Source organism: Camellia sinensis, chromosome 7 (assembly GCF_055761805.1).
Source record: "Camellia sinensis isolate YWXY chromosome 7, ASM5576180v1, whole genome shotgun sequence".
NCBI classification, from domain to species: domain Eukaryota; kingdom Viridiplantae; phylum Streptophyta; class Magnoliopsida; order Ericales; family Theaceae; genus Camellia; species Camellia sinensis.
The window spans coordinates 23830573-23843156 of record NC_138967.1 but is presented as its reverse complement, the minus strand read 5'-3'; the positions used below and the strand labels follow the sequence as shown (position 1 = coordinate 23843156).

General features: G+C 30.9%; 1 protein-coding gene across 2 annotated transcripts; it reads left to right on the top strand.

The window, feature by feature from the left end:
• The first annotated feature begins 8012 nt into the window (after window positions 1-8012).
• On the top strand, window positions 8013-12260 carry LOC145788769 (uncharacterized). Of its 2 annotated transcripts, none has more exons than XM_082877578.1 (3): window positions 8013-8190; window positions 9847-10579; window positions 10682-12260. In XM_082877578.1, the coding sequence occupies exons 1-3, from the start codon at window positions 8127-8129 to the stop codon at window positions 12192-12194; spliced, it is 2310 nt and encodes a 769-aa protein (XP_082733704.1). In that variant the 5' UTR covers window positions 8013-8126; the 3' UTR covers window positions 12195-12260. The 2 variants fall into 2 exon arrangements, with proteins under 2 accessions (XP_082733704.1, XP_082733705.1); XM_082877579.1 differs by lacking the exon at window positions 8013-8190 and having other exon boundaries at window positions 9870-10017; window positions 10145-10579.
• The last annotated feature ends 324 nt before the right edge of the window (window positions 12261-12584 follow it).

Genomic DNA, 12584 nt, shown 5'->3' with positions numbered 1-12584 from the left:
GTTCGGTTGGCAAATAATGGCGGATTTGCCTTAGCAGTTCGGGCGGATTGGCGGTTTATAAAAAATATAATTCAAATTACAAAATTTAAATCAAAGAGTAAAAAAAAGACGAGAGATACCGTGATGTTAAGCATCTTACGAAGCTTTCTTCTGATGCAGCAAGTGTAGCAATAACATGATAATATCAACAACTATGCCCATCAGTTCATTACAAACATCTGTGGAAGCTACAATGATCAAATGCAATACATAAAATTAATATCATTCAGGGTTTACAATATATTGAAAATGTTTACTGTTGATTCTCAGCTCTGAGAATGCCTACTGACTCCCTGAATGCCCCTGCTATCTCTCGGGCTAGAGCGCCCATAGCCTGCTGGCCTACTGGCTCGACCACATTGGCCTGGCCAATTCCCTCCTGAACTTCCGGAATCTCCTCTGGCACAGGCACCTCCTGCCTACCCGGCCTACCACGCCTACCGCGTCCTCGTCCTCGTCCTGACATCCTAATAAAGGAAACAAAGACATTAGCACATTAATAAATGTGCCGAAGCTAAACACTCGCGTCCTAATGCATTAGACAATAATAATTCATTCCACGTAAGCACATAATCACATAAGCACCTACGAATTTCATTCCTGGATAATGATAGTCCCAATGCGTTACTATAGTTCCGGTTGGAAGCAGCAGTGATCAAGTGCCTTTCCAACAAGACTACTAGAAACTCAAGGGTCCAATCAACATCCTAGAAACTACATTCCATACCCACATAATCACATAAACATGTTATCACGTCAGCATATAACATTACTTTAAGTCTCTATCAAACGAGACAAACCCAATGTGATACTAATCACTTCCCACGTACCCAAAGTATTCAAACCTGGCACGCTCTGATACCAAGTTGTAACGCCCTAAAAATAACCCATTATATATATCAATGACATGCATTATTTAAAGAAAACACTTCAATAATTCATTATAATATTCATCAGAGTCTTACTAAACAAAAACATTACATCTAACATCAAATTAAATGCCCTAACGGCTTACATCTTTCCAAGCCAACACTTGGACACAAAAGTATGAGTTTTAACTCAAATATAAATAAAGCCCTAGGCTTGAGTGTTTACATGTACTAACAATGAAAAATAAAACAAATAACTAGAAATAGTCTTCAAAGTCCAAGTCCTTCCAAGCTAAGTCCTTGGAGATAGCTTATCACCTGAACCTGAAAATGATGTTCCCATAAAGGGTGAGCCACAGCCCAGTAGAAATATACTAAACCACATACAAGCAATGAATAAAGCAATAGCATTCAACAGATGGTTAACCAAGATAATCAATTACTCCATTTTACAGTCTCATGACACTATTGTCTAAGACACGTTTTACTTTCCAACTTTATCAACATGGCTCAGAACCTGGCCAAACTTACAACAGTGAATTATATATATCATATTCACATCCTTCCAATATCAACAAACAAATGAGACTCAAGCTCAAATCAAAACACTTCATACTTCCAGATTGATACACATTTTAGTGCTGTATCAATAAAAACACTTCTATATAAATAAGCACACATAAAAGTGATGCTAATGGAGTCCATCCCCTATCTCCTCCCAAACAAAATCCGGTTTAGAGGTCCATCCCCTATCTTCCCCTAAACCGTGGAGTACATCCCCTATCTCCTCCCACACAAAACAATGTATGCAAATGCAATGCTCAATCAATACACGTATTTTCTGTATCAATGCAATAATCAAAATTAATGACTTAACCAATGTGATTAGTTTCAGTTATTCCTAATCCACATGCAATGTCTACAACAATCACGACTATCCTCCACCGATAGCAAAAAACAGTTATTTCTAGACTGGAAATAAATATATCAACAATTCAATGGGCGAGTGATTTACATTATCCAACTACACCATTTAAGCAATAAATTTCCCAATTTCATGAATTTAACCAAATTCCCCAATTTCCTTAAATTAATTATTCAAATTAATTAATTTAAACAACTAGGGTTTTCCCAAAATTATCAAAGTAACCCCAACTTATCAAAATACCAAAACTTAGAACAAAACTTATAAAATGGAGTAGGAAATCCTTACCTCGAAGAAAACAACCCAAAATGGAGAAGACAAAGATGAATACCAAATACCAATGTGCTCCAAACCGCCAAATGTTCAGATTAAATGAAAGCCCTCGACTCCCTCTATCTTTTTAATAAAGCAACTAGGGTAGAAACACACTCTAAATAGATCAAACCTAAGAGAGAAGGTGAGTAGGGAGAGAGAGAAGTCGGACCTTAGGGTTTGGAATCTAAAAAGATGATGAAAATTGATTAAAAACCCGCTGCTGTCTAATTAAACTGGACAGGCTCGCTCGAGCGAAGACTTGGTCGCTCGAGCGACCAGACACAAGAAATACTCGCTCGAGCAAAGAAAAGCTCGCTCGAGCCAAGAATGCAAAGCTACAGGTTCAAACCAGACGCAAACTCTCGCTCGAGCGACCAAACCCCGGCTCGAGCAAATAACCAAAAACAACATCTCGCTCGAGCAACCAACTCCTCGCTCTAGCGAAGATCCAAAATTCTGGACAGCAACACTTGATTTCTAAACCCAACCAACCTGAAACAAACCTGCCCAACACATCCTAACTCCAAATGAGAAAATAAGGAACAACAACAACAATTATACAATGACAGAATCTATGGAACCTAAGTCCGGATACTATAATCAAATGGAAAAGGACCGGGGTCGCTATACTATCTATCTATCTATATCTATACTATATATTAAGCAAAAGGGCGCTTTTAACCCCAAGCATTGTGGGAGTTCCAATCTCCCAATCTAAATTTTTTGATTTAAAAAAAAAATCTTAGTATTTGTTAACTTCTCCTAACTTTCAAGTCTTACCCTCATAATAACACTTTAATGCATTAAGAACAAGTATAAAAAAAAATTCTTTTAAACCCAACACATATGAATTCCTTGAAAAGTCCAAACACATATGATTATTATTCCTCATAATAACACTTTAATGCATTAAAAACAAATATAAAAAAAAATTCTTAAAAAGTCCAACACATATGATTATTATCAAAATATTAAACTTTAATATAATATAAAAAAGGGAAAAAAAAAGACATTTAAAATAAAATAAAAAAGAAAACATTTAAAAATCACAATTCATATATATAGATAATTGTAAACACAATCCGTGCATAGCACGGGTGATATGCTAGTATATATTAAGAAAAAGGGGGTTTCAAACCCCAAGTCTTGTGGGAACTCCAATATCCCAATCTAAATTTTCTGATTTTTTATTTTAAAAAAAAGATAAGAATTTAGTGATAAATCTCAAAAAGATATAACATCTAAATTTGAATTATGATTCAATAATATAATTATGTATTTTTTTTATGTATATCTATCAAAATTTTAAATCACTTAATGAGAGAAATTAATCAATTTTTCAAAATTATTGATTTTTAATTTACAAAATAGATTAAAAAAAACTATTGACTGATTTATTTATTTAATAACAAAAATATTTCATAATCTATCCCTCCTAATCTCTCTCACGAATTTTTAAAAAAAAATATTAAAACTTGCATTCTTTTTCTCTTCCCCAAAAAATCAGATAATATTTTTTTATTAAAGTTATAGATATCTACCTATATTTTATATATTCTATTATAACATAACAAAAAAAACAAAAAAACTATTTTTTTTTAAAGTTTATCTAAATAAACTTTAAATCAATAAAACTCACATGTCTATTACATATCTAACTTATATCATAACTTACATAAATAATAATAATTAAAAACAAATGGAAACCACAGATAAATTAAATTTTTTAAAAAAAGATACCCACAACCCCATCTTAAATAAATTGAAAAAAAAATACCCGAATAGAAGCCACACAAAAATAAAAATAAAAATAAAAATAAAAAGATATATCTATCTATCTATCTATCTATCTATCTATATATATATATATATATATATATATTAAGAAAAATGGGGTTTCTAACCCCTCAAGTCTTGTGGGAGCTCCAATATCCCAATCTAAATTTTTTGATTTTTTATTTAAAAAAAAAACTTAGCATTTATTAACTTCTCCCAACCCCCAAGTATAAAAAAAATTCTTTAAAAAGTCCAACATATATAAATTCCTTGAAAAGTTCCAACACACACGATTATTATCCCTCATAATAACACTTTAATACATTAAGAACAATCATAAAAAAAAAAAAATCCTTGAAAAGTCCAACACATATGAATTTCTCGAAAGTCCAACACATATGATTATTATCAAAATATTACACTTTAATATAATATAAAAAAAGACATTTAAAAATCACAATTCACATATATAAAAATAATTGTGAAGTACATATGAATTCCTTGAAAAATCCAACACATGATTATTATCCTTCGTAATAACATTTTAATACATTAAGAACAAGCATGAAAAAATTCCTTGAAAAGTCCAACACATATGATTAGTATCAAAATATGAAATTTTAATATAGTATAAAAAAAAAAAAAAAAAAAAAAGACAAAGTGGTGAAACACAACCCGTGCATAGCACGGGTGATACGCTAGTACTATATATTAAGCAAAAGGGGGTTTCTAACCCCCAAGGCCTGTGGAAGCTCCAATATGTCAATCATAATTTTCTAATTTTTTGTTTTTTTTTTCAAAAACTTAACTTCAGCATTTATTAATTTCTCTCAACCCATAAGACTTTTTGACTTATCTCATAATTACTGCAGTACCTTTTCCAAAACAAATAATTTGTATATTAAAAAAAATTTAAAACAAATATAAATATCTATATCTATATCTATCTATTTATTTATATCTGTGTCTAACCCACAAGTTTTGTGAGAGTTTCAATATCTGAACCTTAATTTCTTAATTTTTTTGATTTTTTTTATAAAAAAATTAGCACTTATTAAATTCTTCCAAGTCTTTTAACTTCTCCAATACACACTAAACCCTAAACCCTAAACCCTAAACATAAACACTCACAAAGAAAAAAATGTGATTGTAATGTGATTTGATTGTAATTTGTTCAATGACTCTTTTTTAATATGATTGTTGTAGTTAGTTCAATGGTTTTATTTTTAATATTATTTAATCTTTTTATTTACTATTTTATTTTTATTTTTAATATGATTGAAGTTAGATAAACATAAACACTCACAAGGAAAAAAAAATGTGATTGTAGTTAGTTCAATGATTCTCTTTTTTTAATGTGATTGTAGTTAGTCAATGGTTCTTTTTTTTTCATTTATTTATTTGTTTATTTTATTATGAAAAAAATGTGATGTGATTGTAGTTTGTTCAATGGTTCTTTTTTTTTTAATTTGATTTAATCTTTTATTTCCTGTTTTAATGGTTTTTCTTTGCAATTATTTATGAAAAAAATATGATTGTAGTTAAATAGCATAAAAATATTTGTGATTTAATTTGATTTTTTTTCTGATTTGATTTTTAAAGTACCAATTATTGATAATTATTAGATTGTATTTTGAAAAAAAAAATTGTAATTGATTTTTTTAACTAACTGTGTTTTTTGAAAAAAAATTTATTGTGTTTTTTTAACTATCAATTCACTTAATTTGTTATTTGATTTTTAACTCACTGTGTTTTTTGAAAAATAAAATGGATTGTACTCATTAGGGTCACATAATTTACCAATTATTGATGATGATTAGATTGTATTTTGACAAAAAAAATTGTAATTGATCTTTTTAACTCACTATATTTTTTGAAAAATAAATTATAGTATTTTTTAATTATCAATTAACTTAATTTGTGATTGATTTTTTTAATTATTGATGATGATTAGATAGCATTAAAAAAATTGTGATTTGTATGATTGAAATTATCTCATTTTGTTTATAATTTTATTTTTTAATATGATTGAAGTTAGATAAACATAAACACTCACAAAAAGAAAAATGTGATTGTAATTTGTTCAATGGTTCTAAATAATATTTTTTATTTACTATTTTAATGGTTATTTTTTTCAATTATTTTTTTTTATGAGAAAAATGTCATTGTAATTAGAAAGCATTAAAAAAATTGTGATTTGTATGATTGAAGTTATCTCCTTTTGTTTATAATTTGATTTTTTAATATGATTGAAGTTAACTCACAAAAAGAAAAATATGATTGTAATTTGTTCAATGGCTCTAAATAATCTATCTATATCTATACTATATATTAAGCAAAAGGGGATTTTTAACCCCAAGGCTTATGGGAGCTCCAATATCTCAATCTGAATTTTCTTAATTTTTTATTTTTTATTTTTGAAAAAAAACTCAGCATTTGTTGATTTGGTCAAAATTTCCTCATCAGCATTTATTAATTTCTTTTAATCCACATGTCTTTCTATATGCTTGCATTTATTGATTTGGTCAAAATCCCCTTATCAGCATTTAAAATCCCCTCAAACAAATAATTATAAATACAATCTCTATATAGTTACTACAGTATCCTTTTCAACTTCCCATATACACTATGGTTAGTGATAAGATTGTTAAATTATTTTTATAAACAATCTTAAAAAACATAATTTATATATTAAAAAAAATCTAAAACAAATATAAATATATAAAATTATCCCGTGCATAGCACGGGTGATAGGCTAGTTATATATTAAGCAAAAGGGAGTTTTTAACCCCAAGCATTGTGGGAGCTTCAATCTCCCAATCTAAATTTCTTAATTTTTTTGATTTAAAAACAAAAAAAAAAATCTTAGCATTTATTAATTTCTCCCAACTCTCAAGTCTTACCCTTATAATAACACTTTAATGCATTAAGAATAAGTATAAAAAAAATTCATTGAAATCCAACACATAAATTCCTTGAAAAGTCCCAACACATATGATTATTATCCCTCATAATAACACTTTAATATATTAAGAACAAGCATAAAAAAAAATTATTGAAAAGTCCGACACGTATGATTATTATCAAAATATTAAATTTTAATATAATATAATAAAAAAAGGACATTTAATTCCTTAAAAAATCTAACACATATGATTATTATCAAAATATTAAACTTTAATATAATATAAAAAAGGAAAAAAAAGAAGACATTTAAAAAAAAATTTAAAAATCACAATTCACATATATAGATAATTGTAAACACAATCCGTGCATAGCACGTGTGATATGCTAGTATGATAAATAAGGATAAAAGAGGAATTTTAAAATTTTTGACTGCTTACCTCGCATTTTTGTTAGTTGATTGAACAGTTAACTTCAGAGGGATGAAACAATAATGCTACAAACTCTCAAAAAAAAAAAAAAAAAAAAAATATAACTCTCACAATTCTCATTCACTTGTGATTGATCCATAAAGAAAAGAAAAAAAGAAACAAAAAACAAAAATACATAATTGGTCTACTTTATTTTGGGGTTATCAAGGTCCCCAACTTTGGAAATCCCAAGCAATTTTGGAGATGAAATTGTACCGTGACTTTAAATCTCAAGAAAACAAATGTAATTTTCAAAATGTCAGAAAAATTATTATCATCGAACCAAACCTCAAAGGTGTTAGTATAATTTATTCTAAATGCTTTAAGGCCCTGTTTGTTTTCAGAAATAAAATAGAGATGATTGATAGTGAGGGAATTAATAGTGAGAGGACTGTTAGTGAGGCAACTGCTAGTGAGAGGATTAAGAAAATGTGTTTGTTTGATACCCCTGGATTAGTAATAGTTCATGTTTGTTTTGAGATAAGAATGAGATTAACCATATAAAATTACACAAATATCGTTGTTATATTAGTATTAAATTTAAGCTTATACCAATTAATAAAAGCATTACCAAATTGAACTATTCAAAAATTGAAATTAAAATCATATAATTAAAAATAATAAAAAAATTCTACTATTAATCTATTTATTATTATTATTATTATTATTATTAAAGAAACCCACTTTTGTCCAAAACCAGCCCATGGTTTTGACAAAGGTATTCAGAGCATTATCTGCTCATATAATGTTGCCTTTTACTCTGTGACTAGAGAGAGAGAGAGAGAGAGAAAGAGAGAGAGAGTCAATGGCGGAGAAGAAGAAACGTGAATGGAGAGAGCCTGCGAAGAAGAAAGTATCTCCATAATCAATCCCTCCACTGAGGAGATCATAGGTATATGTATTATCTGCTCATATATATATATATATATATATATATGTATGTATATGTATATCATATGTCTTTTGATTTGTATCTCTTTTGTTTGATTTAATCGAAGATCGGAGCATCACTCTTCAATTTTACTATTCTAATTTGCAATTTGTCTACATTTTTATTTGGCTGGTGAGAAATCAAATGAAATATACATATACATATAATAGCTTTCTCAATTTGACCAAATTGATACGAGATCTAAAATTAGTGATTAAAATTGAGTCCGTTAAAAATATAGAGACCAAAATAATATCAACGGCAAAATGTAAAGTATTGCTCACTTTTTCTGCTTTGAATCCCACTTTCGAGTTAAAAATAAAAAGAAAATAAAAGAGAGAGTAAAAGAAAGAGTAAAAGAAAGAGAGAGATGTAAATAAAAACAGGAAAAAAAAAAAAAAAGCAAAACATCAATCAATACAATAACGGTCATTACTTTCTTTCTTGTTTTAGCACAACAGTCATGACCTTCACTTTCCAACGGACTTTTTCTGCTTTAAATCCCACTTTCGAGTTAAAAATAAAAAGAAAATAAAAGAGAAAGTAAAAGAAAGAGAGAGATGTAAATAAAAACAGAAACAAAAAAAAGAAAGAGAGCAAAACATCAATCAATACTACAACAGTCATTACTTTCTTTTTTTTGAGCACAACAGTCATTGCCTTCACTTTCCCTGCGGACTTTTTCTGCTTTAAATCCCACTTTCGAGTTAAAAATAAAAAGAAAATAAAAGAGAAAGTAAAAGAAAGAGAGAGATGTAAATAAAAACAGAAACAAAAAAAAGAAAGCAAAGCATCAATCAATACTACAACAGTCATTACTATCACTTATCCCTACGAGAGAGATATCAGGGAGAGATAAAAATCACAAAGGTACATTTGATTATAGGATGCATCAATTTCCCCATACGAGAGATCTGGTGTGTTTGGTTTAGTTTTGGAAGATAAATTTTAAAAAAAAAATTTAGGGAGAGAGTTTAGAAATTTTTTTTGTTTATTTGGTTTTATATTTTGGAAATAATTTTAGAATATGAAAGCTTGGGATGATTTAGGCCTTGTTTGGTTTAACTCTCACAATACAATTTTTTTAAAAAAAATTTCAAAATTTTGTTTGGTTGGAAATTTTTTGAATTTTTTTTTTTTCAAAATTACTTTCTTTCTTCTATACATCAATCAATCACTTTTTCTCTCTCCTCTTTCATTCTCAATCACTTTTTCTCTCATACACATTTACTCAACTACAACAAAATATCAAATAATCTCAAACCTCCATACTCCAAAATTATTTTCAAAATATACAACCAAACAAACTAACAAAATTATTTTCTAAACTCTTTTCCCGAGATTTTTTTTTGAAAATTTATCTCCCAAAATCAAACCAAGCACACTCTTAATATTTTGTTGTAATTGACTAGATGTGCATAAGAAAAAAGTGATTGCGAATGAGAGAGGAGAGAAAAAAAGTGATTGATGTACAGGAGAGAGAAAGTGATTTTGAAATTTTTTTTTCCAAAAACACTAAACCAAACAAAATTTTAAAAAAATTTCTCCAAAATTACTCTCTCAAATGCAAATCAAATAAGGCTGATCTCTCATCAACTTCATTACCTCAATGACCAGTTTTGCTATCACTTTCATTGAAGACTAGCTCAAAGATAGAGATGGAGCTTGAACACCTTAGCCATGAACATCCACTGATCCTCGAGGAAGAGCACAAGGGTGAAGGAGTGGAAGTCTCATGCTATGGTTGTCGACAACCAATCTCAGGTCCTTCCTATAATTGCAAGCAATGTAAGCATTTCTCTTTGCACAAAGTTTGTGCAAAATTACCCCAACAGATTGAACATCCCATGCACCCTCAACACCGTCTTGTCCTGTTCCCAAATCCTTCTCATTCTCAACCGGCTTGTGAATGCAGTGTTTGCCAAAGACCTTGTAAGGGCTTCACTTACATTTGTTCCCCTTGCAAGTTTGAAATTGACTTATTGTGTGCCTTGATGATGTGGAAGATTGAACACGAGTGTCACAAACATGCATTGACTCCCCTGCAGAGGCCAGCTTTGTTTTTGTGTGATGCTTGTGGCACTAGACATGAAGGTCCATCCTATCAATGCACCACTTGCCCATTTTGGGTCAACCAAAATTGCGCTTCGTTACCAAGTACCATTAATTATATTGGTCACCGTCATCTTCTTCACCTCACCTATTACGTTTCATATGAACAATTCAAATTCACGGCCTATTGCAAAATCTGCATTGAAGTTGTGGACAGAGCATACTGGGCTTATTATTGCGCCGAATGCAAATATTTTGCCCATGTTAATTGCTTGACATCAGAGGCAGAGCTTTCCAGGTTTGTCTTATATTATTATTATTATTGTTAGCAGTAGTAGTAGTAGTAATAATATTTATTATGACTACTACTTACATTTTATTATTAATTTTGTGATAGCAGTGAAAGTTTAATAAAACTACTTGACCAACAAAGAGAGACTAGAGTTGAAAAAGTTGATCTCGATTTGGTTAGCTTGCCACAGCCTGATGAGTCTATTAATCTAATAGAACATTTTATGAAAAAGATTGGCATCCATGGGGATAGTAAGAAAAAGAGGGAGATCTACCATGTTAGTCATCACCATCCATTTCTTTTTGTTGACATCAATAATGAATCATGCTCCAAGAGCAAACAGTTGGCATGTGATGGGTGCACTCAACCAATCTTGACCACATTTTACCGTTGTGCTGAATGTAACTTGGTTCTCCATGAGTGTTGTGCCGAGTTGTCCATTAAGGTACAACACCCATGTCACCCAAACCACCCACTCATATTGAACAGATGGCATTCAGTATTTTCTGATCATTTACCGCAATGCCAAGGTTGCAAAATGTCTTGCAATGGGATTTTGTTTGGTTGTGTAGCCTGTGATTTCTTCCTTGACATTAGGTGTGCTTCACTATTGGGTAATATCATGCATGAATCTCATCAGCACTTCCTTACCCTAAAGGAAACGGACGGTGTTCTTTGTGCCGCATGTAACAAGAAGTTTTATGGGGTCGGATTAGCATGTGACATTTGCAATTTCAAGCTAGACACTCGATGTGCCTTATTATCACGTACAATTAGACACAGATATGACAAACACCCCTTCTCCCTACTGTATTTTGGAACAGAGGAAGAGTATTACTGTGAAATTTGTGAGGAAGAAATAAACCCAAATTGTTGGTTCTATCATTGTGGTGATTGCAATCAATCTCTACATACAGAATGCATTAGTCCAGTTAGTTCTTTGCAACAACAATTTATTACCCATGAAGCTCATGTGCACACCCTTGCACTAAAGGAAACAAGCAAGGTTCCATGTGCCGCGTGTAAGTATAATTGTTCTGGGTATGGGTTTGTATGCGATAGTTGCGATTTTGTGATACACTCAAGATGTGCCTTCTTGCCACATACAGTTAAGCACAGAGATGATGAAATTCCCTTCATTTTAAGCTACTCCCTCAAAGGAACCTACTATAGCCCGCGTAGTCCACCTTGTTGTGCCATTTGTGGTGGTGCATTAAGTAGTCAAATGTTGGACTGCTGGTTTTATAGCTGTGGTGGTAAGTACCAGAAATATGCTCATACAATATGCATTCAATTTGATGAATATCCAAATATCAAGATCGGGGACAAGCTCAACGTTGGGGGTCACCCACACCTTCTCAGTTATGTTGAAGACCTTAAGCATATCTCCTCGTGCAACCGTTGTGGTAAACTTGCTGGACATTTTTTGGGATTTGAATGCGGAACTTGTAATTTTTGGCTTCACTTTGATTGTGCTTGTAATGTAGCGAACCAGAGGATTTTAAAACTGCAACGCAAGGGTGAGCTAGAGTGGCCAGGCCCAAAAGGCGGCTTAAATCGTTTCTTTGAAAAAACAAGAAATGCTTGGTTCGGTAGAACAAAAAAAAAAGCAATGAAATAATTGTAATTTCTCTCTTTTTTTTTATTTGGATAAATAAGAAATAAAATTTCTTCTTGTTTGGTTAGATTTTATAAAAGAAAAGAAAAGAAACTATTATGACATGGGTAGGCCCATAAAGGCTACAGCCCACCACTTAGGGCCGAATACATAGTTCAACTAATAAAACCTAGCACTGTCGAAGTCCTATGTAACAATAAGAACCAATGGCATGAAGACACATGTCAAGAGAAGGGCAAGCCACATAAGCAGTGTCACAACCCAAACCCGCCCCTATGGGTTTAGTACCGTAATCGGCCAGTAATCCGAGATTACCGAAGGCCTGCTTAACAGTAAAACAGTAATACAGAGTACAGGGGCTGGCAGAAGCTAATACAGTAAATAAAATATGTC